Source organism: Prionailurus viverrinus, chromosome C1 (assembly GCF_022837055.1).
Source record: "Prionailurus viverrinus isolate Anna chromosome C1, UM_Priviv_1.0, whole genome shotgun sequence".
Classification (NCBI taxonomy): domain Eukaryota; kingdom Metazoa; phylum Chordata; class Mammalia; order Carnivora; family Felidae; genus Prionailurus; species Prionailurus viverrinus.
In genome coordinates, this window is record NC_062568.1 from 90,752,031 (window position 1) to 90,779,479 (window position 27,449).

Sequence of the window (27,449 nt, forward strand, 5' to 3'; positions counted from 1 at the left end):
TAACTTTATTCTATATGACTGTTACAGTACATTTCTATTCAATTCAAATTAGTAAATACTTTTGATCCCTTCTGTATGTGAGGCATTGTAGAGAACACAAAAAGGCACTTAAACTCTCAAAATCATATCTCATATTAATTGAGAACTTGCCATGTGCCAAAGCTGTTATAAGAATTTTACAGTTGTTAACTAGTTTAATCCTTTATAAGATGAGTACTTTTAAAAATTGAAATACAGTTCACACACGTTACATTACTTTCCGGTGTACAATATGGCAGTGTGACAACTCTGTATGTTATGCTGTGCTCACACAACTAAGCTACCTTCTGTCACCATACAACTCTATTATAATATCGTTGACAATATTCCCTGTGCTGTACCTTTCATCCTCTTGACTTATTCATTCCATAACTGGAAACCTGTACCCCCCCTCCCCTTCACCCAGTTTGCCCATCCCACAGCTTCTTCCCCTCTGTTACTGTTCTTATTTGTTCGTTTGTCTTTTAGATTCCACATAAAAGTGAAATCATATGGTATTTGTCTTCCTCTGACTTATTTCACTTAGCATAACACCTTCTGGGATGAGCACTGTTATTACTCTCATTTTACAGAGAAAGAAACTAAGGCAAATAGAGGCTAGGTAACTCACTCAGGTCTTACGGCTGATAAATGGGAGAGGCAGGCAATCTGCCACTATCAGTCTGTCTGCCTCATACTTGTAACAAGATCATTTTTGTGCCTGAAAACTGACCTGAGCATGTGTGGTTGGGTTCACCCACTAAGAATGGTAGTCTTGGAGATAAAGGGGATGGTTAGACACTTTGGAACTCCAGGATCCCCTTGAAATGACAAAGTCAGCTTGGCTCATGGTAACTCCTCTCATTTGCTTCAGCCATGTTATTGACACAAGTTAGAGACTAGTGAAGCTGCCAAGTCTTGCTAACCAAACAATTGTGCTGCCATCCCCAAGATACCACAAGTCAGCCAGGGCCTGGATGCTCTCCTGAATCCCCCAAGAGACCAGCCCCCAAAACAGCTTATTTAGAATGAGTGATGGGTTGAGCTAGTTATATGGAAAATATCCATTTGGGATGGCAACTGGTAGCTCTTGCTTTTTGAGCTCCTTAGTAATTCATAAACCCAATCCCAGTGAATAATAAAATGACTTGCAGTCGAAGGCTTCTTACATTGTGTTGAAAACAACTTGGATGCACAAGTAAATAAATCCTCTTTCAGAGCCCATTAAAGTTTCTAGAAAGCATTCATTGCATCAGTCAGCCAGCCACTGCAGCCAGTAATCTCCAGGGAGTTCAATATTTAGAGGAACATTAAATCTTTCAGGTTATTTAGGAGGCAATTTAATAGGTAACCCCCACCCTCAACTGGTGGGCAGCGTCCACAGATAACAGACATGGAAAAATTTTTGCATGTAGTCAGAGCTCAATAAATATTAAAGGAATACATAAATGATCAGTGATTACAGTGCCTAATGAGTCCACCTACATCTATTTAATGCATTATTGAAGATTTTCCATTTGCAATGAAAAGAATAGAAAACAATACTGTTATAATTCTAGGAGGGAAGAAATAAAAAAGTGCAATTGAAAGTAGAATTATGCACCTTGATTCCTGATACTAAGAAAAGCAGATTTAGTTGCGGAAAGAACAGCAGGGTGGAGGAAGACTGGTAGAGAGGATCATGGGACTGTGGACACTTTAGGGGGATACTTAAGAGATGAAAATGGCACTGAGTTCCTAAAAATATACTTTGTAATGCAATATTTCAAATATAGAAAGTTGTAAACAATAGTACCATGAACTTCCATATATACTCACTGGTTTAGTTTCATCAAATGTTAGCATTTTGTGGCTTTGTTTTGTGTTACATATTTTAATTATACATTTTCAAAATATATGGCTTAGAAAGTATCTTGAGGACTGGTTAAATAAATGAAAATATATCCATATGTTGGAATATTATGCAGTTATTTAAAAACCACACATTAAAAGAATTTTGATATATATTGGAAATTCTTGATTATGATATGAAATCACATATGTAGTAGAATTCAGATTTCTTTAAAATATAGATACAAGCAGAAACACACAAGCAAAAAGTCAAATGAAATATATAATAACTGGTTATTTACCTTTGGGTAGTGGGATTATGGTTTTTTGTTTTTCTCTTTGGGCTTTTCTGTATTTTCCAGAATTTCTTCAAAATCACTTCATAATTTGAAAAAGTATTTTTTTTCTAAAGCAAAATAATTTTTTTTTTTTTTGCATGTCACTAACATGGTCTTTTACACCATGGCTGCAATGAGGGTAATATTTCAGCTTCCAAATGAAAGAGTAGGAAGATAGCATGAGGGATGGAAAGTAAGAGATTCTCCTGAGCCAACTCTGGGCTGATCAGGGAAGCATTTCTACCTGTCCCTCTTCTAGTGGAATGGCCCATTCCTTTTGGGGGACTCTGTCCACGTTTCCTACTGTGTGTAGCATGTCATCAGGCATCTTTCTCTCCCCCTGCCAGGGGAGTGGCACACTGATATTCTGTCCTCCAGCACCGAGCACAGTGCCTGGCCCAGTTGCACGTTGGCTGAGCGAGCGCTGCATACTCACTGCATAGATGGGGAAGAGTTCCTGCGCGTTCAGGTCCCATTCATTGATGTGGGAGCCAATCTGGACCCCTGGAAAACCCAGCTCCTTCACACAGCGCTCCATTTCCTTGACGGCCAGCTCAGGGGCCTGCATGGGCAATGTCCCCAGACCCACAAACCTCCTGGGGTGCTTTGCAACAGTGGCAGCTAGGTCGTTGTTTAAAAGCTTGCACAGGTCTAGAGTGTCCTGAGGTTTGGCCTGGTAGAAACAGGTAAGGGAGAACCATAATGTTCAAAACCTATACTTCTTTAGATATTTGCTCTGAACAACACCTCCCTTGGGCTGAACCATTTGTCATTCTCTATGGCTTTACCCCTCAACACGCTGGGGCACATTCAAATAGGCACTGGCTGCAGGGGACCCTGAAGCAGATCACTGTAAATGCAAAGAAAACTGCTAGTATATTGCTGATTGATTAGAAAATTGAAGCTATCATTGGAAGGGATAGACACAGTTACTGGACCTGCTGTCATTCTGTAGAAGAGATGGAATGAGGATGGGCCACACTCCCCCGCCCACCCCAGCTCAGACAGGGCCTGAAAGGCTGAACACAGAGCACCACAGCTCCTCCAGGCAGGAGGCAAGGCCTGGTGAGTGCCCCACACCACCAGCAGCACACCTCCTTGGCATACCTCATCATGGGACCCCCTCCTGTCCCTGTCTGTGTTCCTCTGCATCCTTCCCATTGGCGGTGACACTCAAGAGTTACCTTAGCAAAATGTTGAATGCAGATGGTTGGCTCTCTGTTCCCCTAACTTTCCCTTCTTTATTGTTCTCTTTCCTTTTAACTTCATCCCACCCCACTGCCAGGAATTTGGTACTCTCTTGAAATTCCAGTGGTCCAGTCAAAATGGTATGCAATCTTATAAGTTTGACCATATTGAAATCTTAGGGCATTTTTATTTTAAAGAATGAGTCTAATCACAGGAACGGGTAAAGACTAAAACACTAATGCTGGACTATGAGCACAGGTGGGGGGAACTATGTGGGAGCAGGTGCTATTTCCATTGCTCCTTAAATCACAACACAAATGAATATTTACTTGGTTGAATGGATACTTAGTGCACCCCCAGCTATGTACAAAAATGACCTTCCACAGGCTTGCGATCATGCCTGAAACTCAGCATGTGAGACTTGATCACTTGGGGAAAGGCATCCAACTGCAGGAATCCCATTTTGAACCGTGTGTTTCCCTGGGAGAGGCAACATATGAGGCCATTATTATCGCTCTCACTCTGTAATCATTGTCGTCTCAGAATAAACTTGCTTGTCATTTACTCAGCAAGGCAGTGCAGGAATGAATCATGAGACAGGCAAGTTCTGATGGGATTAAGGTTGAGTCTAGAACTGACCCATTCAGTGGAAATGTAATGTAAGTCACTTACTGACACGTGGCTCCTGGCTACCATTCTGGACTGTGCGGGTCTCGAGCAAGAACATGACTAGGAAAAAGGCTGGGGAAGCGACACTGCAGTGTGAGAAGCTGGGGGTGACTGCTGGTCTCTAAAGAGAAGGAGAATTGGTGTGTGGGGGGGTGATGTCAAGACTTGAGGTATCTGTCTACTCTCTTGTGAGCCTGACATGGGCCTCCATCCACCAAGGAGATGATTTCAGGTTCACACTTACCCAGTAACTAAACATGACAGGAACTGTGGAAAGAGCTTGCACGGTCACCCCTAGACACAGACACAAAAAAAGACAAAGACAATGAATGAATAGTCCAGTCACTCTTCCGGCATTTCCCCAGGCCCAGGAAGTCTCCATCTCCATCTCCCCTCCCCTGCTGTTCCTCCCGTCTCTCTTCTCTCAGGCTCTCTGCCGCGGGCCTCCCTTATCCCTCAGCCCCAAATCTAGGGGGAGGGATGAAGGCTGGACAAAAATGACATCATTCAAGAAAAAATTAATTTGCCCCATTTTTCAAGAGCTATTTCTACCCTCCTTCCTGTGAAGTTTTATTTAAGCAAGTCATTTTTCCATTAATTCTTTCAGAGCTTTTCATTTTAGTTCATGGGTGACAGTTTCTTAGCCACCTTCCCTTTTAATTCATCTCCTAAGGGACTCTGGGTGGAGTCCCACTGTCTGGAATGGAATGCCCAGAATGGGTCTCTGGGTTTGGTCCCAGAATCCAGCAACCAGGATGCCTAAAATCTCTTGTCTTCAAGCTCCTGGAGCTGGGGTATTAGGAGAGATGCTGCCCAACCGAGCTGGTTCCTCCTTCTGCCTTACCCACATCCAACCCACTAGCAAGTCCTGTTAGCTCTACTCCAGTTCCTTTCATTGCCCATCTTTCCCATTTCCTGCTACTACCTGGTCCAAGCCACAGGCATATGTGGACCACTACAGAAGCTCCAAACTGGTCTCCTACCCTCATTCTTGTTCTCGTACAATTTGTTCTCTATTCGGAAATCAGAGTAAGAGGTAAAACTCAGATCAAGTCACTTCCTTGCTTAAAGCTTCCAAGGACTTTTCATCACACTTAGAGTAAAATCTAGACTTGAACATGGTGTAGGAGGCCCCACACAGTCTCTCCCAGGGCTCCCATTGCTCTTTGTTGGCCTCCTGCCTGTTCTTTGGAGCACTTTACTGTCCTGCTGTTCCACCTGCCTGGAATGCTCTTGTTTGGGCTCATCATAGGATAGGCTCCTTTTCACCTTTAGTTCTTGGTTGAAATGTCAGCTCCTCAGAGAGGTCTTCCCCAACTCCAGCCACTCTCTCACCCATTGTTCCATTCCTTTCCTTTTCTATGCAGTCTGTCACTACTGTGTTTAGTGGATCACTCTGTGGTTTCCCCTCCTTGAAGGTAAAAACCACGTGAGCCTGTCTATATCTCTAGTGTCCAGAGAGGTATCTGGCATGTAGACCAGACCCAATGAATGAAAGAATAAACCATTATTTAGTGAGGACTAGAGATGACAGTGTTTGATTAGAGAGCACTGTCAAAACATTGTTACAAGATAATATTTACATTCATTGATTAGTAGAAAACAGATAAGCTCCTTTCAATTGTAAAATCTTTACGTTTTACCTGAATATTTTTGCTTACATTGCTCTATTTCATTTCTACAGTTTGTGGATTAGGTGTGAGGTCACATGGCTTAAAAGTGGTGGAATGAGGCTCCTGTCCAGCGTTGCTCTTTCCCTATACCCCAGTGGCCATTGCATGTCATAGATCTCATGTTAGCATGGTAAATTGCACAATTTGTGAGTTGGTTGGTTTGGATATATATTCTTTGGTCTCTGGGAGCTGAAAGGGAAAAAAACCAAATCTAATCCAATTGGAGCTTATATGTTTTAAAACAGGGGTCTTGGACTCTATGACATAGCACGATATTCCCCAAATTTACCTGTTGATTAAAATGGTAAGGGATGTTGTTATAAAAAAAAGTGCCTAGGCCCTCCTTTGGACATTCTGATTCAGTGGATGGGGCCCAAAAAAGAATTTTAGCAAGCACCACAGGTGATCCTTATCCTGAGAGAGGTTTGGGGAAAGCTTTTGTGGTGGAATGAGAGAAGCGGCCCTAGGTACAATCCTAGCTCTGCCATTTACTAGCTGTGTGATCCTGAGAAAATTACTTAACCTCCTTGCATTCCTTAGGTAATAATAGGTACTGTTGAGGGAGGATTAAATGTGAGCAGGTATGTGCTCACATCCCTCTGACTTCTCTGGGACTTTTAGCTTCCTTCATGTAGAGAGGATGAGCTCCCACTTCATCCCTCACCAATTCTAACCTTCCTGGGTTGGTTCCAGAACCAGCTTCAAGAAGAATTCAACCTAGTTGAGGGCTTTGGAGATACAAAAATGTCATCTCATTGATATCTTATTTTGGTCTTTCTCAGCTCTGTGTTGGATCTTGTAGTGAAGAGACCCAGCGGCTGCCAGTTACATTTCCCTCCCGGTGAAGATGGCATGGATTTCTGGAATCTTCTATGCTGGGCCTTCATCATTTTATTTTCTTACCTCCATGGAGGTGGTAGGATATAGTTGTTAAGCCTTTGGGTCAGACTGTCTGGGTTCAAATCCTGTTTCTGCTCTCTACAAGCTGTGTGATATTGGACAAATTGCTTAACCTCCATCCCTCAGTTTCTTCATCTATAAAATTGGCATAATAATAGATACTATCTCCTAGTGTTGTTATAGTGAGTTAATTTATAGTGAGTTAATTGAGTTAATACATGGTAGGTGCTGAGAGCTGTGCCTAGCACAAAGTAATTGCTCAGCAAAGGTTAGTCACAATGGTTCTCTCAAGGATAACCATGGAATTAAACACAAAACAAAAACTAAAGGAAGCACACTTCATCTAAACTGCAGTCATATAGGCAGTGGTTCTGACACTAGTTATCTGAGTGTCATTTCCACTAAGTTTTCTTTGAAAGGGTGGGTACTTGCTCAAGCTTCACATTTAAATTATTTTTTAACATTTTAAATTTATTTTTGGAGATAGAGCACAAGCCAGGAGGGGCAGAGAGAGAGAGGAAGACACAGAATCTGAAGCAGGCTCCAGGTTCTGAGCTGTCAGCACAAAGCCCAATGCGGGGCTCTACCCATGGACCGCGAGATCATGACCTGAGCCCAAGTCAGACACTTAACCAACCGATCCATGCAGGGGCCCCTCAAGCTTCACATTTAGAGCAAAACCTTGCTCTTTGCTCTAGGTCTGGGAAGCTTGTTCTGTCTTGCTCCCCTCCCACCCCATGTGGCATATACTCTTGTGTTCTGTGGAATAGTCTACAGAAATGCTTCAGACTTTCTGCAATGTTCAATTTGAATTCCAGTTATTTTTTTTATTTTTTAAACTTTATTTATTTATTTTGAGAGAGAAAGAGAGAGCATATGCATGTGGGGTGGGGCAGAGAGAGAGAGAGAGAGAGAGAGAGAGAAGGAATTCCAAGCAGGCTCTGCACTGTCAGCTCGGCGCCCAGTGTGGGTCTCTAACTCACGAACCTGTGAGATCATGACCTGAGCCAAAACCAACAGTTGGATGCTTACCCAACTGAGTCACCCAAGTGCCCCTGAATGCCATTTAAATATACTTTTAATTGTTTAAAAAATATATGTAAAGCAGTGCCTGACCAAAAGTATCCTAGACCAAATTCTTTTTTTAAATTTTTTTTAATGTTTATTCATTTTTTGATAGAGAGAGACAGAGAGTGAGTGGGGGTGGGGCAGAGAGAGAGGGAGACACAGAATCCGAAGCAGGCTCCAGGCTCCGAACTGATAGCACAGAGCCTGACGTGGGGCTCGAACACACGGACCGTGAGATCATGACCTGAGCCAAAGTCAGACACCCAACTGACTGAGCTACCCAGGTGCCCCTAGACCAAATTCTTAAAAAAAAATTTTTTTTAAATGTTTATCTATTCCTGAGAGAGAAAGAGAGAGAGAGTGCCTGAACGCATGAGCAAGGGAGGGGCAGAATGAAAGAGGGACACAGAATTGGAGGCAGGCTCTAGGCTCTGAGCTCTGAGATGTCAGCACAGAGCCCAGTGCGGGGCTCAAACTCACAAGCCATGAGATCATGACCTGAGCTGAAGTTGGATGCTTAACTTCCATCCAGGCACCCCATCCAGGCGCCCCAATCCTAGAACAAATTCTAACATGCTAGAGACTACCTCCTCATTTGGGGCTGGCAGGTTACTCATTTTGTGCAGACTTTGGAATAAAACATCTTCTGCTGTCTCTGTATATATTTGAAGATCTTACAAATTGGTCTTTGATAAAGAAGCTGCTCTTTCATTTATGTATATGCATTATTTGTTTTCCATTTTAAATCTAGACCACTAATGTCAAATTTTAGGCCTGATGGTGTTGCAGTGGTGAGTTCCCCATCATAGCACATGGGCACAGCTCTTGCATGTCCAGAGGCTCAGTGTAGCTTCTTGGAGCATATATTCCTCAGGTGGCACAGTCAACCAGGTAGTAATAAGTGAAAGCACAACATGGCCATCATACCTTATTTTAGATAGTCTTTGAAATTCTTTTTTCTTTAAAGTATATTTATTTTGAGAGAGAGAGAGACAGAGAGAGAGAGTGGGGGAGGGGCAGAGACAGAGGGAGAGACAGAGAGTCCTAAGCAGGCTCCACGCTGTCAGCATAGAGCCTGACATGCAGCCTGATCTCACTAACTGTGAGACCATGAGCTGATCTAAAATGAAGAGTTGGACACTTAGCTGACTGAGCCACCCACGTGGCCCTGAAATTCTTTTAAATTCTAATTCTAATTTTAAATTATAAATCCTTTATATCTTAAATATAAGATAAGGAAAACCAAGCAGTTCTTAGAAATTGTTAGTGATTCAGCTTTGAAACAAGACGTTCCTAATTCTCCTCTTTCAGAGTTCTGGATTAGTTTCATTGTAGAGTATTCTGAGATTATATGATTAACTTTCTTTTTAACTATTACCCTTCCCACCCCTTGTATGTCAATGGGGATGTTCTGTGTACTGTGCACTGAGACAAACCATAGAAAGAAAATGGATTCCCAAATCTGACTAAACAAGCAATTGGCATCCTTAATCTGTGAATTCTAATTTTTACTGTTTTAGTTGACTTTATAGTAAGTAAAGACATTTGAAGTTAAAAAGTTTAAAGTAATAAAATACCACTTTTATCTTTTTTGATGACATAGCATTCTACTTTAAAATATGGTATACCTAATACAAAAAATTTAAATCCACACTCTAAAAACATTGTAAGTGGAAGGGCCCATCCCTCCCCCAGCAAAGCTGTAATAGGCTGGCCTGTGGTAAAAAGGCAATCAGAAGCTGTTTATCACACAAATCACATAAAGTGGTGGTCAACAGATTTTAGACACAGACATTCCTTTTACATTAGATGCAAACATTGGTAGCATTTCTTGTCGTAAGTACCTGTTTGGTCCATTTCTCTAATACGAACTTCTGGATCCCAGCAGTTCTCTTGGACCACTCTGAAGACCCTCCCATCTTTTAGCATCTTTGCTTCCCCCTAGGAGACAAAACTCACATCAGCAAAAGGTGGCCTAAGCTTACTTATTCTTCATTGTAGGCTTTGGAACATGGTTCTCCCCTAATGTTTTTAGGGGTTTTTACTTAGTCCTCAAAGAAGTAGAAGTTTGTTCATTTAACAGGCCTCAGCTTTTTATCCTCATGCCTTAATGTTGACTTTGAATCAAAGGGGTGTGCTCTGTTGAGTGTCTGTGGCTGGACATAGAGAGAAAAAGTTCATGGCCATAGCCCTTTGGGGCTGCATACTGAGGATGGCTGGTCACCTTGCTGATCTGAACTGCTCACTGCAAGACCTGAGAGGATGGCCCAGTGTCTGGAAAAATCCAGATCCATAACATTTTAGATTTGGAAAGGGCCTCTAAGATAGACATCTAGTCCAACCTTTTTGTTTTATAGAGGAGCAACAGATGGATAGTGACAGTAAATGATTTATCTAACAGAGCAAGTTTCACTGATGTCAACACCTGCAGTAGGAGGCAGGCAATGAAGTGAATCACTTTAGTAGCATGTATGAAATTTGGTGCTGAGCTGCTGGTTTTCACCAGGCATCATGTCTGCCTGTATACACCATGTTTAATACTCAGTGCAGGGATCCTCTAAATTGGACTTCCATTTGGTGATCCCTAGAGAAAAGCGAAAGGTGTTATCCAGGTCTTTGATATCAGAGTGATCAGGTACAAATCGCCATTCTACCACTTACTGTGTAGCCTTGAGCAAGTTAAAAAAACACCTCTGAGACTCAGTTTTCTCATCTTTAAAATAGGAATAATAATGTTACTTACCTTGAAGGGATGTTGTAAGCATGGAATGGGTAATCCATATAAGGATTACCATATAAGGTAATCCATATAAGTGGAGTATCTGACACATGTTAAGTGTTGGTTATTGTAAGTATTTGCTATTCATGATGTATGGCTAATTAGGGACTAGACTATCCCCTGATATTCCCCTGCTTTGAGGGCACACTACCTCTGTGGTGCTTCAGGGGCTCAGACTTGCCTTTGGCCCTATACGATTTGGCCTAGTGGGTATGTGGTGATCAAAGGCCTTGTGCTCTGCTTGGTGGAGTCCTCTGCCCTTCTGCTCGTCCTCTTGGCTTGATCATGAGTTGCACACAGGCCTTGCCACAGCTTCCTTCTCCATCCTTCTATTCCATGGATAAGACCTTCCCTGCCTCCTACATGGAGAAAGCCAGCTACTTTTTACCTTCACGTGTGGCAGACCGTTCATATTTGGCATGCATAAGTAAGACCTCAGATTCATGTTTCATTTCTTTGTAAAAAAATTTTTTAGTGTATATTTATTTTTGAGACAGAGAGAGAGAGAGAGACAGAGAGTGAACAGGGGAGGGACCGAGAGAGAGAGGGAGACACAGAATCTGAAATAGGTTCCAGGCTCTGAGCTGTCAGCACAGAACCTGATGTAGGGCTTGAACTCATAAGCTGTGAGATCATGATCTGAGCCAAAGACAGACACTTAACCGACTGAGGCACCGAGGCGACCCTATGTTTTCATTTCTGATGGCTGTGGAAAATGTCAGCAAGCAAGTGACTTGTGTAACTGAGACAGATGTCTACAACTCGGCAGACTTGAGTCTCTGGACATCAGGATTGATTTCAGTTCCCATCCTTTTCTGACCTGGCAGCATCTGAACAACCTTCCCAGATTGGGGAATCTCCTATGAGAGTCTTGGTGGAGGCAGGTCCCAGACTCCCTTTGATAAAGCCCCAAAGCTCCAATACTTGCTCTCCTTGCCCCAAGCTTGACCAGTCAATGCTTGGGTTTTAATCAAGATCAAGGGATGCAAAAAGACAGGATCAGTGAATTTATTCTCCCAGCAATGCCAGCAGTGGCTACATGCTGTGTCCATTGGCAGTGGTACCAGTGGCAGTGTCCAGTGTCCAGCTAGGAGGCAGCAATGCCCCAGCCAGGCTAGTCCTGTGGTGTGGCATTGGCTGTGGCATTGGCATTGGCTGTGGCTTCAATCACCTGCACATCTTATGATTGTGGTTCCCTAGGCATAATTCTTGAGGGGCTTAAAATACTTGCAACTAATTCCTTTTCTGCTTAAACTAACCATTGTTGGTTTTTGTTATTTGCCACCAAGAATCTTGAATGATACTGATTGCACAAAGAGAATATAGGAACACATGTCTTTCCATTTGGTGAAGAAGGGAGGGGAGAGGAATGACGGTAAAAGAAAAAATCAAGAAATAAACTTTTATTTGCCAAATTAGAGGCTTTATGTTTCTTTTACTCCTAAGTAGGGAAGCTTAAACACCATAAAATAATCAGAATAGCAGAGTGCTGAAGAGCATGTATTCTGACAAACCTGGGTTTAAATCTCATGAAAATACTTACTACAGTAGAATTGGCCAAGTTAGGGGATTTCTGGGCTGAAGCCTCACTTTTTCTATCTGAAAAATGTAGATGATTATATTTGTCATGCTTGTGGCCACCCAGCATCCTTGGAACACTTCTGTGTGTAAGGGAAGTTTATGAGAGAGATTCCCGACTTCACTTTCCCAGCCTCCCTTGTATTGAGGGTACTAACATGCGTGTAAAAGCTACCTTCTGGTACGGGTGCTGTCTGAGGTATCAGACGTGGCTAGAGCAGAAATGGTAGCACTTTGGTCTCCAGTCTCAGCCTGAGTGTGAGGTTCCTGTCTCTGGCTAGAAGAGGCAGCACTTGCATCTTTGCTGACACAGCCCCCCCCCCCCCCCCCGCCCAGGTATGATTGGGCATTGTGCATGTTAGCACAGCCTCATGGATTGATCTTTTGTCCTCCCAGGAGGTCTGTGAGCTGCCTTTCCACTTAAGCAAGCTAGAGTGGGTTCTTTTGTTTGCATCTTAGAACACTGAGTGAAACAGGAGATTCAGTAATAGAATGTTTAAAAAAATTTTTTTAATGTTTATTTAGTTTTGAGAGAAAGAGAGAGTGTGTGTGCGGGTGAGAGGCAAAGACAGAGGGAGACAGAGGATCTGAAGCAGTCTCTGTGCTGACAGCAGAAAACCCAATGCGGGGCTCAAACTCATGAACTGTGAGATCACAACCTGAGCCTTAATTGACTGAGCCACCCAGGTGTCCCAATAGTAGAATGTTAGTAAAGAATTTAGCACCAGGTCAGAGAATATGCTCAATCATTTTGGACCAAATTTTACCATATATTATCAATGGCAGGGGAGGAAGTTGGGTTTTTCTGGGAGATAGATGAGTAAGTTTTGGTTTCAGACAAAGAAGAGCACATTAAAGCAGAAATGAGTCATTTAGTTCAACTCTTGCATCTTATGGATGCAGTGACTTATCCAAAGTCATACACTAAGTTGGTTTAGGGCGGGGATAAGACCCAAGTTTATGGAGCCATTTTCCACACCACCACACTGATATTGGTAATTGGGGGCTATCTAGTAGGCAAAGGTTAGTTACTATCATTTCCTAAACGTTCTGATCTTTTGAGGGGATTGTACTCATTGCATGGCAGGAGAATCAGATTCACTAAACCTCTCTCTCCACATCCTTCCTGTTGGATCCATGGTAAGGCTAATGAATGACAGTAACTGTCAGTAGAACTCTTCCTGACTGTCAAGTACCACAGAGAAGTGGCTGTGTCCCATAATAGGCTCCCAATTCTCATTGTTTCTTCAGCCAGAATTTTGGGACCTGACAGCCATTGTTAAGAATCAATTCTTGGGGCGCCTGGGTGGCGCAGTCGGTTAAGCGTCCGACTTCAGCCAGGTCACGATCTCGCGGTCCGGGAGTTCGAGCCCCGCGTCGGGCTCTGGGCTGATGGTTCAGAGTATGGAGCCTGTTTCCGATTCTGTGTCTCCCTCTCTCTCTGCCCCTCCCCCGTTCATGCTCTGTCTCTCTCTGTCCCAAAAATAAATAAAAAAAAAAGTTGAAAAAAAAAATTAAAAAAAAAAATCAATTCTTGATCCCTCTCACTTTACATTTGGGGACCCAGTGTCTTTTCAGGGCTGCAAATGTGCCTCAGAGGGCAGCACTTGGTGCTGGGGGTAGGACAGAGGAGTCTCTTGGGTTATGTTTTTAATGTTAACATCAGTGTCAACCAAGGTCTTAAACTAAACTAATAACCAAATAATTGGAGTAAGCTGCTCTAATTTATTCAACCCACAAACAAATTTCATTTTTCTAAACTCTCTAAAGAAAACCAAGTTCTTTTTTTTAAAAGCTTCCCAACCAACGATTGCCACCCAGAAAAACCATTTCAAATATACCTCTAATATTTTTAAAGCCAGAACACCATGACATAATAGAAATCATGGTATTGAAGAAGTCAGGAGACCAGGATCCTATGTGTAAACACTTAACCTCCCAGAACCTCAGATACTAACTATAAAATAAGAGTTTAGAGTAAGTGATGTGTAAGGTCTCTTCCCAGGATGGTGTAATATGCTGCTCCAATCCTCCTGCAGGAATAAAAGACCTTTTCTCCCAGCTTCTGGGAGTGTTGCCGACAGCTCTGGGCTATCAGCCCCTATGGGAGATAGGAAGACTGCCTCAGTTGAGAAGAGTCACCTCCCTCCCTCCAGGTCCTGCTTCATTTCCAGGGCAGCCCACTTCCAATGACTGGTTGACACAGAGTTATAAAGGCCCCTCTCTTTGTCCTCCCGCACCCCCAACTTGGGACAGTTCTGGAGGTTAGCTTTAGAGCTCCAGGTAGGGTTGGCTGAGGCTCCACTGAAACATCACAGCTCAACATTGCCTTCTGTTCTATCCTGCTTCATTCTCTTCACTTCCCACTGGTGTCCATTGTCCGACACTTCCTGATAAACCTCCTGCATGCTAATTTCTGTCTCAGAGTCTGATTTCCAGGGACCCTAATCTGTGACACTTCTGGTTTTCACATTCTAATTCTTTTTTTTTTTAATTAAAAAAATGCTTATTTATTTTTGAAAGAGAGAGAGAGGGAGACACCAGGCTGTCAGCACAGAGCTCAACGTGGGGCTTGAACTCAAGAACCTTGTGACCTGAGCCAAAGTTAGGCGCTTGACTGATTGAGCCACTCAGGTGCTCTTCACATTCTAATTCTAATACTATCCATAAATAAGTTCCAATATGGCTGGTATTCAAATGACCGGTACTTAAAAGTGTGTGTGTGTGTGTGTGTGTGTGTGTGTGTGTGTGTGTGTGTGTGTGTATGTATTTAAGTTTATTTTTTTATTCTTGAGACAGAGAGAGAGAAAGCATGAGCTAGGGAGGGACAGAGACAGAGAGAGGGAGACAGAATCTGAAGCAGGGTGAGCTGTGTGTTCTTTATCCACTTGAGGGGCTTCCTGGCTCCCCAGTGACCGAATGAGAGATAATAGAAAAAATATTTATTGGTCTCTGCCCCTGGTTCCTGGCACAAAGCTCCCAAAACCCTTGTAATTTCTTAAGTAATAAGAACCCTAGGAGCATCTCTTACTTTAACATTTGGTCTTTGAACCCCTTACTTAGGGCTGCTAAAACCCTCATAAATTCCTAAGTGGTAGAGCACCAGGAGCATCTTTTGTTCTATTGATGTGACTCTGAGTAGACTCCTGGATGGCTCCTGGATGGCAGCTGGTCATCAGAAAGACCAAGCCATGATGAGAAGCTTAGAATTTCCAGTCCTCCCACACTTCTAGAAATGGAGTTAATAATTGAACATGTCTACATGAGAAAGCCTCCAAAGATCCCAATAGCATGGGGTTCTGGGAGCTTCCAGAATGGAGAACACATCCACAGCAGGAGGATGAATGCATCTCAACTCTATAGGGATGGAAGGTCCTGAGCTTGGGACCCAGGTGAAAAACTGGGTAGGCCTTTCTTTCTTCCTTTCTTCCTTTCTTTCTTCCTTCCTTCCTTCCTTCCTTCCTTCCTTCCTTCCTTCCTTCCTAATGTTTATTTATTTTGAGATAGAGCATGGGCAGGGGAGGGGCAGAGAGAGTGAGAGACAGGATCTGAAGTGGGCTCTGTACTGACAGCAGAGCCCAATATGGGGCTCAAAATCAAGAACCACAAGATCGCAACCTGAGCCAAAGTCAGACACTCAACAGACTGAGCCACCCAGGTGCTCCAGGTTTTTCTTTATGGGGGAAATAATCTTGAGAGCAGGAACCTAATGAGATCACACAGAATAGTATGTATGAAAATGCTAAACAGATAGAAATAATGTGTATGTGTGTATGTGCATGTGCATGCATGTCTGTATTGTATTCCCAAGGGCCTGAAAAGCACTCAGTGGATGTCCTTGATGCTTCTGACCCAAGGATTTGTAAAGGACCCCATGCCCACCCTCTGAAATGCTCCCAGGTGTTCTCCCCCCACCGGCTCTGAAAGGAGGCCATACAAACTGACTTGCTACCTATACTTTTGTAAATACTCAACCAAATGACAAATGGTGTGTTTTAGTTGTGAACAAAGCTCGATTCATTCCAAGAGCAATGAAAAACCAAAGGTTAAGAAGACAAACACATGGGGAAGACCAGAGAAATGTTTTGGAAAGATTTTTCAGAGGACAAGAGTCTCCGAGGTAAATCAGTCATGGGGGCTACAAAATATTTGTTCAAAAGAATGTGGGAGAACAGAAAGAAATTTCAACTACCAAATACTGGATTTTCTCATTGCTTAGCCTAATTTCCATATTTATTTACATTTGCAAGTTGTTTTTCCAGTGACTGTAATCCCTGACCACTATAATTATGAAAAATACAGATCCGGTTCTGTTGTGTTTTGATTTGTTTTTGAGAAGGAAGAAGAGTGTTACTGTTTGTTCTATTTAATTGTATCCAATTTTGCTGGAAATATGTAGGTGGTAGATATGAAATGTTTTCGTTCCTGTTTTCTTTAGGAGATTTACTGTTTATGAATCTCTCTCTTTTTTTTTTAATTTTTTTAATGTTTTATTTAGTTTTGACTGAGAGAGAGAGACAGAGCATGAGCGGGGGAGGGGCAGAGAAAGAGGGAGGCATACAATCCGAAACAGGCTCCAGGCTCTGAGCTGTCAGCACAGAGCCTGATGTGGGGCTCGAACTCACAGACCGCAAGATAATGACCTGAGCCGAAGTCAGACACTCAACCGACTGAGCCACCCAGGCACCCCTGTTTATGAATCTCTTGACATAAAAACAAAATGAAATGAAAGTCATTCAAATGCAGTACCAAGGTTACAAACTGGACTTCAAAACCAATCACAGACTTCCCAGTCCTGCATTTGGGGCTTCTCAGTAGCCTTGAAATCAGCTCCACCCAGACTGTTCTCTTCCTTAGGCAGATTTGAGGCCAGCTGAGATCATCAGCTCCTGGGGTAGAACTAGCACTTTTAATGGGAGGAGTGTAGCACAGTGTCTAAACCAGCACTTAGTGGGCATTCTTTAATGAAGGTGAAAACGAGCCACCCCAGAGATTCTGATGTTCAAAACTCTTTATTCTCCACTGCCTTCAGGATCAAGTACAAAGGCCTACACCTGTTCTTCAAGACCCCGTCTGATGAGGCTTCTGCCCATCTTTCTGGCTTCTTCACACCCCTTGGCTCCCTAAACTCTGCCTGTCTCTGTTCATTTTCCACAGAGCCATCAAGGTGGTCTTTTTAAGCCATTAAGACCCTCCAGAGCATTTGTGCATTAAGAATAAATCCAGACTCTGCAGCATGTCCCCAGCATCCCTCCATGACCTGGCCCCTGCCTACCTCACCAATCTCATTTTCTATCGTCTCCCTCTTTCACTACATTTCAGCCATATTCCCTTCCTTTCTGTTCCTTGAACACAGCTCTTTCTCATTTCGTGGACTTTGCAACTGCTATTCCTCATCCAGGGACACTTGCCCAGGCTTTTCCTTCCTGTCCTCTAAGTCTTAGCTGGCTCCCTGAGCAGCCAGCCCAGTGAATCTTCCCCAGTCTACTCGCAACCACAGCACTGTTTTTCATTCCATTCTCTCTAGTGATCACATTTGTCATCCCCTAGAATTTGAGCCCCATGAGGGCAGCAGTGTCTCAGACTGGTTCACCAGCATATTCCCGGTGTCTAGACTGGTGGGCCTAACACAAAATAGGAGTCAATATAAATCAGTGAGTAAGTGAATGAATGTCTAAGCCAGTGGTTCTCAGAATCCCCAGAGGCTTGTCAAAACATGGATTGCCATCCTGACCCTCAGAGTCCCTGAGTTGGTAGATCTGGGGTGAGACCCCCAAATTTACATTCCTCCCAAGTTACCTCTGCACATGGTAACTGCGTCCTCCCAGACCACAATTCCTCCAGGGCCTGCTCCCAGGGCCTGTCTATGTCTAGCGGGAAGCTCAGGAATGTTCCCTCTGAGCTCCACCAGAGCAGAAAATGCCTCTGAAAGTGAAGTCAGTCCTGACCTGTGTGCAGGGCTAGACTTCAGCTCACTTTTAGGTGGGCCTCGTTATTTGCAGAATGCTTTGCCCCAGCCCTTGCTCCTCTTGCTTTTCCTCTTACCAAACTCAACCCTTAATAGCGATGGCTTTTTCTCCTCCTTGTCTCCGGTGTTTAATTTCTCCAGCTTGTGCTCAAACTTAAACTGTGCCATTTATTTGGTTGGCCTTAATATAATGTAATAACCTATGGAAGGAGCCCACCTCTCTTCCTTGAGGCAGAGCAATAAATGCTAAAATTGATTCTAGGGAGGAGGGGAAAAAAAAGAAAGGAAAAAAAAAAGATTTCTTAATGGCTTCTCAAATTGCAATTTTAGTTTCCTAAATCCTGCTTTTTGAATTCACCCTCATTTTTCCTAGTCATTTTGAGAAACTCAGTGCTGCTCCCTTGCCTACTACAAAGTCAGTAAGAGGACCTGAGTTGAGCTCCATGGAGGCCTGCCTGCAAGAACATCTCAGGCTCAGGATGTCCCTGGTCCAAGGTACATACATACGCACTTTGGAGAAACTCACCTTGCTGTGATGTTGGAGCTGCACCCAGCCTCCATAGCCGAATCTCTGTGGAGGAGAAGCACAGTCAGGCTGGAGGAACAAAATAGGGATGACTGCAATAAAGGGGTATCCCTGTGGCAGAGGATCCTGAACTCCAATCTTTCAGGTTATGACCTTCCCATTTTCTGCCCTGACACCCATGTATCACTTTTTCGATATTGATATTTAAGTCAATTTACTATTTTCCCTCAAATATATTTATTCAGGAAGAAAATTGTGTATCATAGAAATGCTAGTTTTATCTAGGTTGCAGTTTTTATTTTTTTTTATTTTTTATTAAAAAAAATTTTTTTTTAATGTTTATTTATTTTTGAGACAGAGACAGAGCATGAACAAGGGAGTGTCAGAGAGAGAGGGAGACACAGAATCTAAAACAGGCTCCAGGGTCTGAGCCATCAGCACAGAGCCCGACGCGAGGCTGAAACTCATGGACCGTGAAATCATGACCTGAGCCGAAGTCGGACGCCCAACCGACTGAGCCACCCAGGCACCCCTAGGTTGCAGTTTTTAAATGAGGATTAACATCAGGGCACCTGGGTGCCTCAGTCAGTTGAGTGTCCAACTTAGGCTCCAGTCATGATCTCGAGGTTCCTGGGTTTGAGCCCTGCGTCCGGCTGTGTGCTGACATCTCAGAGCCTGGAGCCTGCTTCAGGCTCCTTCTCTCTCTGCCCCTCCTCTGCTTGCGCACTGTCTCTCTCTCTCTCTCTGTCTCTCAAATATAAACATTTAAAAAAAATTAAAAAATAAATACATGAGGATTAACATTAAAAGATACTTGTTCATGGAATGCCCGGGTGGCTCAGTTGGTTGAACTCTTGATTTCAGCTCAGGTCATGATCTCGGCAGTTGATGGGTTTGAACCCCACATTGGGCTCTGTGCTGATAGTGTGGAGTCTGCTTGGGATTCTCTCTCTCCCTTTCTCTCTGCCCCCTCCCACTTATGCTCTCTCTCTTTTTCTCTCTCAAAATAAATGAATAAACTTTTAAAAATCCCCTATTCTAAAACAAACAAATAAATAAAATCTCATTTTGTTCATTCATTCTTCAAACCCTCAAGGAACCCCCACACTTAACCAGCCTTACTAGGGCAGAGAAAATAAAAGGACACTTCCAGCCTGTGTGGAACACAGGCTTGAACATGTGGGGCTGGGCTGGAAAGTGTTAAAGGGTAATGGTGTGTGAGACCTGCTGTGGTTGAGTAACACACAAGGTCTTTGGGAGTCGGGAAAAGCACAACTTGGGTTAGGTGGTGTCTAAGGAGGGAGGTTGACAAGATAGTCTGGGATCATATTGGAGAGTAACTTCCAATGTTCTGTATTTCCATGCTTCAGATGAGTGCCTCTTGATGGAGGAAGAGAAGGTATTGGGCCAGAAACAATGGTGTGAGAAGCTCATCAACACTCTGGTCAGTAGTTATGGGTAGGGAACTTGAACATTAGCTCAACTTCTTGCTTGTTGTAGTTGGATGAGACCAGATAACAGTGGTTGGTTCTTATGCCATGCTACAGGGAAGTTGTCTTCAGGGAGTCAGGTCTTGGCAGGTCCTCTTCCTAGCAGCCCTCTCACCTCCAGACTGAGAGGGGAGGTCTGCGCCTACAGCAAAAGGGTGTTTGTATGTCTCTGTGTCTGTGACCAGGGACTGCCAGTCAGATTTAAGATTTGGTCAATTCTGTACGAGCTTTATTCTACCTTGGCATAAGGTCTGTTCTTGAGTTCTAACTCCAAATAATCATATTAGCTCTGAAAGTCTACCTGCCTCCTTCCTAAGTGACAATAGGGGACCTGGAGTAGTAGGGTGGGCATGCAGAAGAAACTATTCACCAGGGGCCTTAGCTTCTCCTCCGTACCCAGTTTCTCCTTTGCCTGCACCCCTCCACCCCACTCTCCTCCTTTCATGCATTTGATACCATAGCGCTTCCCCCATTGTCTTCTCCTGGCTAAAGCTGCTGAGAGATGTATATTGGAGGAGGGGGTGGAATAAAGCCTCAACCAGTTACATTTTAGAGTAAACAAACTTTCTCTCAAAATTTGCCATTGAAATTTTACTGTAGAAGAAAAGTTTTGTTTTCTTATTTCCTTGTTTCCTTTTCTTCTTTCCTTCTCTGTTCCCTCTTTCCTCAGTCTTTTTCTTACATTTTGTTAATTTGCTAAGGAACTTTAACCCGTAAGCTAGCAGGCTAAAGTATTCGATTGGAGGAAGAACAGAAAGGCAGAGGGAGGCAGAACAAAGGGATCTTGTCACACGTGACAAACCACTTCTATTATCATTGGCTTTGTTGGGGTAACTTAGCATCTCAAAGTCACTGTTTCCTTATGTGTAAAATGAGGCTGATAGCTGTAGCTGTGACATAGGGTTTTATGGGAATTCATTAAGATAAAATTCATAGAAAGCTATTGACTCCAGACCCTGCTTATAGAAAGGGCCTCATCAATGCAAACAGTGATCATGACGGTGGTGACAGTGGCATTGGTGGTGCTGGAGGTGGAAGAGGTGGTGACAAAGGTGGTGATGGTGATGGTTGTGGCGTTTGTAGGGATGGCAGTGGCGGTATTGGCAATGGGAGAGGTTGTGAGGTGGTAGTGGTGATGGTTGTGCTGGTGAGCTTGGCGGTGGTGGGGGTGGCAGATGGACAGCACTGGGGGTAGCATAGTGGTGACAGTCTATTTTATCCTTAGGTGTGTCACCCTGTGTTCCTCCTTCCCCTTTCTTGGGAAGGACAAAATTTGAATACTCTGTGCTTCTCCTAAGCCCCCTGCAAAGGCCTAACCTATTTAGGGCAGCTGCTCCAAGTCCAGGCTCTACATAGTTCCACAGCTGTCATCCTAGGTTGAACCAAGCTTGGGGTCTGAAATTTATGACCTTGAGAGTTGTGATGAGAGCATATGCCTAGAAGCATTTACTGTCTGAAAATGTTTGACTGACAATGACCAGTATCCCGTAGGCATTTAAGGGCATGACAATAAAAGACCAAACTAAAAAATTCAAGGGAATTCAGTTCTATATACAAAAGATGTGTTTCTGAAATTGGTTTGTATGAATCAGAGGTGGATGAACTGAATGGCATTTTTACTGTCTTGGGGACCTCATACTTCCATGAGGTGAATAAGGAACCTCCTGTGTGATAAAAACAGGTATCATTTAAAACTAGGAGAATCTTTGCAAATCCTACTATTGGGCACATAGTAGGTGGTCCATAAAGTCTTGCTGAAGGAGAAAGCCATGACCTTATCATCATCGTTGTTGCTGTGAATAATCTCATTGTGGATCAGCCTGAAACAACATTCACCATGGTTCCTTGGTCCACCATCCTCCTGTTTATGACAGCAGAGAGTGGGTCTCTTGATTCATCAGAAACAATTTAATCAAGAACCTCCTGAATATGCTCTTTCCACCTCAGATAGATTTTGCCCCCTAAGGATCTTAACTGTAAGTCTGAGTAAAGTCATCATTAGCAAGTGAAAATGGAAACATTTCTCAAATCCTAATCCTTTGTAATCATTAGTTAATTATCAATCCAGGAATGTTGATTCTGCTTTTCTGTTTCTTCACTGGAGTAAGAGGCCAAGGTTATTGAGGTGTGTCCATTAATATTTAATGAGGAAAGGCAAGTTGGAAAACAGATACTAGTTCTTCCAAAGAGGCTTCATCTTCTAAAATAAAACTAGTACTGGCTTCTTTTCATTCTTTTATTGGGAAGTTTGAAAACGTGATGAGAAAAGATCAGAGACTGATGTATTGAAATAATATTTTACCCATTAAGAAACAATTTGAAGACAAAGGAAAATCTACTGTAATTATTGAACTGCCTGAATACCAAGAAAATTGTGCTCTTGCCTAACATCACTTTAATACTCACTTTACTGTGACAATATAGACTGGGAGAGAGGGAGAAGGATACTAGCACTATTTACATGTCTATTTATTTATCTCACTCCTCCCAGTTTGAAAGCATAGAACTGTTTTCTGCTGGTTATTTCATCACTGGCCTACCTGCAATCAAATGAAAACTTCTATCACATGTCAGATCCACTTGCTTGACCTGTGGGTTGAAGTCAGGTTCCAATGACCCTTTGACAAGGCCCTCCATGGGTTTGTTGAGTGTGGGGAATTGGGGAACAGTCTGGTGTCAAGAAAGGCACTGGGGGAAAGAGGGACCACCATGGTTCCATATAGCTCTGGGATTCTAGGCTCATTTCTGAGTCTCAGTTACCTGATTGGTCCAGTGAGGTTAATAATATAAATTTTATCTGCAATTCACATGATTTTATGTGAGTCAAATATATATATTGCTCCCTGGAAGTATAAGAGTATAATGGTTATTATTACTATCATTATGTCATCAATGTTATTAAGTGTATCAGTTATCTGCTTACAGCATGTGAGACTACTAGCCTGGTTTATTGGGGCAAATGCCCCTCCCCTCTTTTGAGGGGACAGGTAGACGTTAAGAAGGAGAAGGGGGAAAAAGAGCCAGCAGCAAGTGTGCTTGGGAAGTCTCCAGGGCACACATTTATGGTTATAGCCTCCCTGAGCTCTGTATCTTTCAGCTTCCTAAGCAGATTTAACATTGCCTTTAGGGCCCTGCATTAGGTGAGGGCACCTAGAAATTATCAGCTTTTGGTGAGAACTTCTTTGCTCAAACTGGAGGCAGGCTTCCAGGTGGGAGGCAGATAACAGGAGGTGGAATTGTGGCACAGGATACTAGGTAGGAAGTTTTCCCCCTTCAGCAAAGAAGAGGTACCTTTTAAGGCTGCTATGGGTCTTCATCACTAATCTTGATGAAGTGGTGTTTACACTTTAATAAAACATGATGAGGACAATAGCATTCAGAGTAGCAAGTTCCCAAGTAGGCACTTAGACCCCTTCTGGAGGGTCAGTTGGTGCAGTTAGTTTTCACTACCTGCTATAGCAGAAAACCCTTTCAAAGATGGTTCAGCATCATTTGTATTTTTCAGTCTAAAATGTCTACCATCTATCTTACTTAAAATGCCAAAGGACGAAGAAATAAGATTAACATTCTCCCAGGAGACAACTAGGAGAAAAAAATAGTTTCACTCGCTTGCACAATAAACCATATTTTAATTAGAGTTTGGGTTAATTCATTTTCCTCCACTTGGGACAAAAAAGATGAAACATTATCAGTGGCATGAAAATACTAGAGAAGGCTGAAGATTGAATAAAACCTGATACTTAGCCTGAATAAAACTCAAGCCAATTGTAAATTTCTTTCATGTTTCCACCTCCTTCTTTTAGTATTCATTCAAAAGTTCTTAATGACAAAAGGAAATTTCCCTCTTTTGAGAAATACAGAGAAAGAGACACTCATTGTACAAAGGCTTCATGTCATTTTCCTAGGGTTTTTTTGATGTTCCTACTCTCTAGTTCATAACAAGGATTTACAGCTTAAAGAACATCAAAAGGAAAGGTTTCAGACAGTGTCCTAAAATAGACTTAAAAAAAAAAATTCCACAAAGCTATGTCTTGGTGCTTCTAAAACTTATTTTAAACATTTTGGAAAGGAGATGTGTTTTAGAAGTCCTGGAAGCCTATCACATTCCATTTTTTAATAGTCTTTTACTTGAAACTGTAACTTTAAATTCTGTAGTTGGCACGTATCTTCCAAGCAGCTGAATATGTGATTTAAATGGAAGTAAAACTGCCTGACTTAAATTGGCCAGAAATTTTAAAGAATGCTTCATTTGAGGGGAAAAGGGGATTTTGAGAAGGCACTTATTTCTTTGATCAGTGTTCTTTCAAAACAAATGTAAAAGTCATTTTTAAAAACTAAGAAATCAGAGATAGCAAATAAGTTTACATCACTCCTAGAGCAGAGAAACTTAACATCTAATTCCCCAAAGAAGAGATAGATCTGTAGTAGAAGCAGTAAGACACCCTGGAAAAGTTCCAGAAATAATTCAGTAAATTAACCACCATTACCTTTTTTAGATCTGGCCATTCTTTTGGTAGAATATGACTATGGATGTCAATTTTCATCTCCACAGGATCAGAGGAGAAGCACGTAAAGAAGAAAGAAGTTTCAGTATCAAGAGATCTCCATAAAAACCATGGAGTTAATTGATTTACGTTGCCCCTTCTGGCACCAGTCAGTAGGCCTACTCGGCTCCGTCTAGGTCCACTGGAGCTGCCCTATTAAAGTTCAGAATTCTGTTTATTTGTCAACTTGTCTTTGAGTCATCAACTCTTTGGTAATCGGGACTCTGGGTACTAAATTTAAAAATAAAATAAAGGACTGTACTAAACCTCATAAGGTCAAATGTACTGCTGGATGCTTTTTTTTCCAACAGGTCCAAAATTGGCTAATACTTGTTTTTAAATATTTCAATTGTTTTCAAGATATACATAGTATAAAAAATAAAATTGGGCATGGTTAAAAATCAAATAGTACAGAGGGTTTTTAAAAAATAATAGATCACTGACTCACTTTTCATTGGTTTCATTTCTCAGAAGCAACCAATTTTAATGCTTTTGCTTTTTGTTCAGCTATTTACCTTTATGTCTTTAAACAATATTGATCAATTGGCTTGTTCATGAAAATTTAGCATGTTGAAAAGTTGTGGGTGAAGTTTCACCTTTACTTTTACCTTTTTATTATTATTTTTAAAAGTTTTATTTGTTTAAGTAATCTCTACACCTAATGTGGGGCTTGACTCAAGATTGCAAGAGTCGCATGCTGTTCTGACTGAGCCAGCCAGATGTCTCTACCTTTACTGTTAAATCAGAGAAAGAGCCCATCCTTCATACATGTTATTTCTTCCATTGTCTTTTTCTTTCATATGTTCACTCATGCATTTAACATTTATTGAGAACTGCTATGTGCTAAGGATATAAGGTTGAATGAGGTAAAATAATGCACATGTTGTAATAGATGATTGTATGCTGCTTAAGTACAGGGGAAAGAACGAAGTAGCCATTCCCCTGGGAGTTGTCAAAGCAGTTGGGAGAGGGTTTCCACTGGAACAGAAAGTGGGGCTCATGGTCATGCCTCTAAAGAGAACCTAGAACAAAGCAGCCCTTTGTTATTCTATGTTAACCTTTCCTATTCCTGGAAAGCTCGAAATATTCAGGGACCTGGGGTCCCTGGCACAGCCTTGAAACTCCTTTGGGATGCTCCCTTCATTTCAGTCTCCACAGCACAGGGACTAAGGCATGGCCTTCCTACTAGGCTATTCAACTAGATTCCAGATAAACTGTAACAAATACTCTTTTCAACTAGAATCTGGGTAAATTATAACAAGTTAAACTAGATTCTGGATAAATTATAACAAACATTCTTTTCAGTGCTCCTCAGTTTGAAAAAAAAAATACAGGAATCCTCAAGATCATTTTCAAAAAGTTCAATGAGCTGAAACTGAGTAAGTGAGCCTTAAATCAACCTGGAGGCACATGCTAATACCCAAAGGAAGCACTTTTTGAGCACTATGGCTCAGGCACTGTTCCAAGCATTTTACTCATATCAGTTCATTTATTCCTTGTAACAGTCCTATGAAAGAGGAACTATTATCAATATCCATTTTATAGAAGAGGAAACTGAAGCACAGAGAAGTTAGGTAACTTGTCCATGGTCACACCATAAGTGATAGAGACAGAACTTGAACCCTGGAAGTGTAGAGTCAGAGTTCTAGAACTTTGAGGATAAATATACCACAGATTAATAGGATATTATACCATGAGTTTTACAAAACTGAGACCCCTTCATTAAACTAGAATTCTTGAAGGGGCTAGACCCCTAGCAAATAAATATACTAGAAGTAAAAAATCCACTGGTCAACAAAGGGAGTCTGTAAGGACATCTATTTCCATGATGAGAAAAAAAGGAAGAAAAAGAAGAGAATAACAGTTTTCTTTGAGAATTTCTTTGAGAAGTATTATCCAAACACAGGTACTGAAGGTTTATTTTTATTTTTTACATTTATTCATCTTGAGAGAGAGTGAGAGAGCAAAAGCATAAACCAGGGAGAGGCAGAGGGAGAGGGAGAGGGAGAATCCTGAGCAGGCTCTGGGCTGTCAGTGCAGAGCCTGATGCAGGGCTTAAGCTCACAAACTATGAGATCATGACCTGAGCCAAAATCAAGAGTTGGGTGCTCAACCAAGGCACCCCTGAAGGTTTTAATTAAAGTGGTACCAGGTTGGTAATCCTTGACTACTCTATTTCTACTCATGCCCAGAAAGAGAAAATGGAGATCTTTCCTGAAGGAGAGCATATCAACTTAGTCCCTTCAGTATTGCCACAGAATAAGGCCAAGAATATACTGGCTCATAGTATAAAATTCTACACATGTGAGGAAAAAAGCCACCGTAAGGGAATGTCCACAGAAATAATAAATAATAGACTTAAGCCTCCAAGGACATATATATTGGAATTGTTAAGCATAGGATATGTTTATTATATATGAAATGTTTTTAAAAAAATGAGAGACTATGAAATGATTGACCAAATTTGAAAACGGACAAAATAGGGACACCTTGTGGTTCAATCAGTTACTCTGACTCTTGATTTCGGCTCAGGTCATGATCTCATGGTTTGTGGGTTCAAGCCCCACATCAGGCTCTGTGCTGCCAGTGCAGAGCCTGCTTGGGATTCTCTCTCTCCCTCTCTCCCTCTCTCTGCCCCTCCCCTGCTCCTGCTCTCTCTCTCTCTCTCAAAATAAATACATAAATAAACATTACAAAAAGGGACAAAATAAAACTTCTGTAAATTAAAACATAATAATTTCAGTAAAAAACTCAATGGGTGGATTAAACAGCAAAATAGACATAATTGAATGGAGAATTAATGAACGGGAAGAGAGACTTGTACAGAGACATGAGGGGACTGAGCATATTTAAGAATATCACAGAGTACAAAGGATAGAG

The 27,449-nt window shown here is 42.1% G+C and overlaps 1 protein-coding gene and 1 long non-coding RNA gene across 5 annotated transcripts in view; one reads left to right on the forward strand and one right to left on the reverse strand.

Annotated features, from left to right (window-relative positions):
• The window catches only part of ACMSD (aminocarboxymuconate semialdehyde decarboxylase), a 54,122-nt gene extending 29,553 nt beyond the window's left edge, over nucleotides 1-24,569 (reverse strand). The window contains exons 1-5 of one of the 2 annotated variants that reach the window (XM_047873278.1): nucleotides 24,513-24,569; nucleotides 18,536-18,580; nucleotides 9,529-9,625; nucleotides 4,288-4,337; nucleotides 2,623-2,859 (exon numbers count right to left, since the gene is read on the reverse strand). In XM_047873278.1, coding sequence (XP_047729234.1) covers nucleotides 2,623-2,859; nucleotides 4,288-4,337; nucleotides 9,529-9,625; nucleotides 18,536-18,580; nucleotides 24,513-24,569 — 486 coding nt within the window. Of the gene's footprint in view, nucleotides 1-2,622; nucleotides 2,860-4,287; nucleotides 4,338-9,528; nucleotides 9,626-18,535; nucleotides 18,581-24,512 lie in introns of those variants that run through there. The other variant, XM_047873279.1, reaches the window with a different exon arrangement.
• Nucleotides 1-24,755, forward strand: part of LOC125173750 (uncharacterized) — a 63,633-nt gene extending 38,878 nt beyond the window's left edge. For 2 of the 3 annotated variants that reach the window (XR_007155140.1, XR_007155141.1), the window contains one exon: nucleotides 24,578-24,755. This is a non-coding gene — a long non-coding RNA (uncharacterized LOC125173750). Of the gene's footprint in view, nucleotides 1-18,382; nucleotides 18,774-24,577 lie in introns of those variants that run through there. The other variant, XR_007155142.1, reaches the window with a different exon arrangement.
• The last annotated feature ends 2,694 nt before the right edge of the window (nucleotides 24,756-27,449 follow it).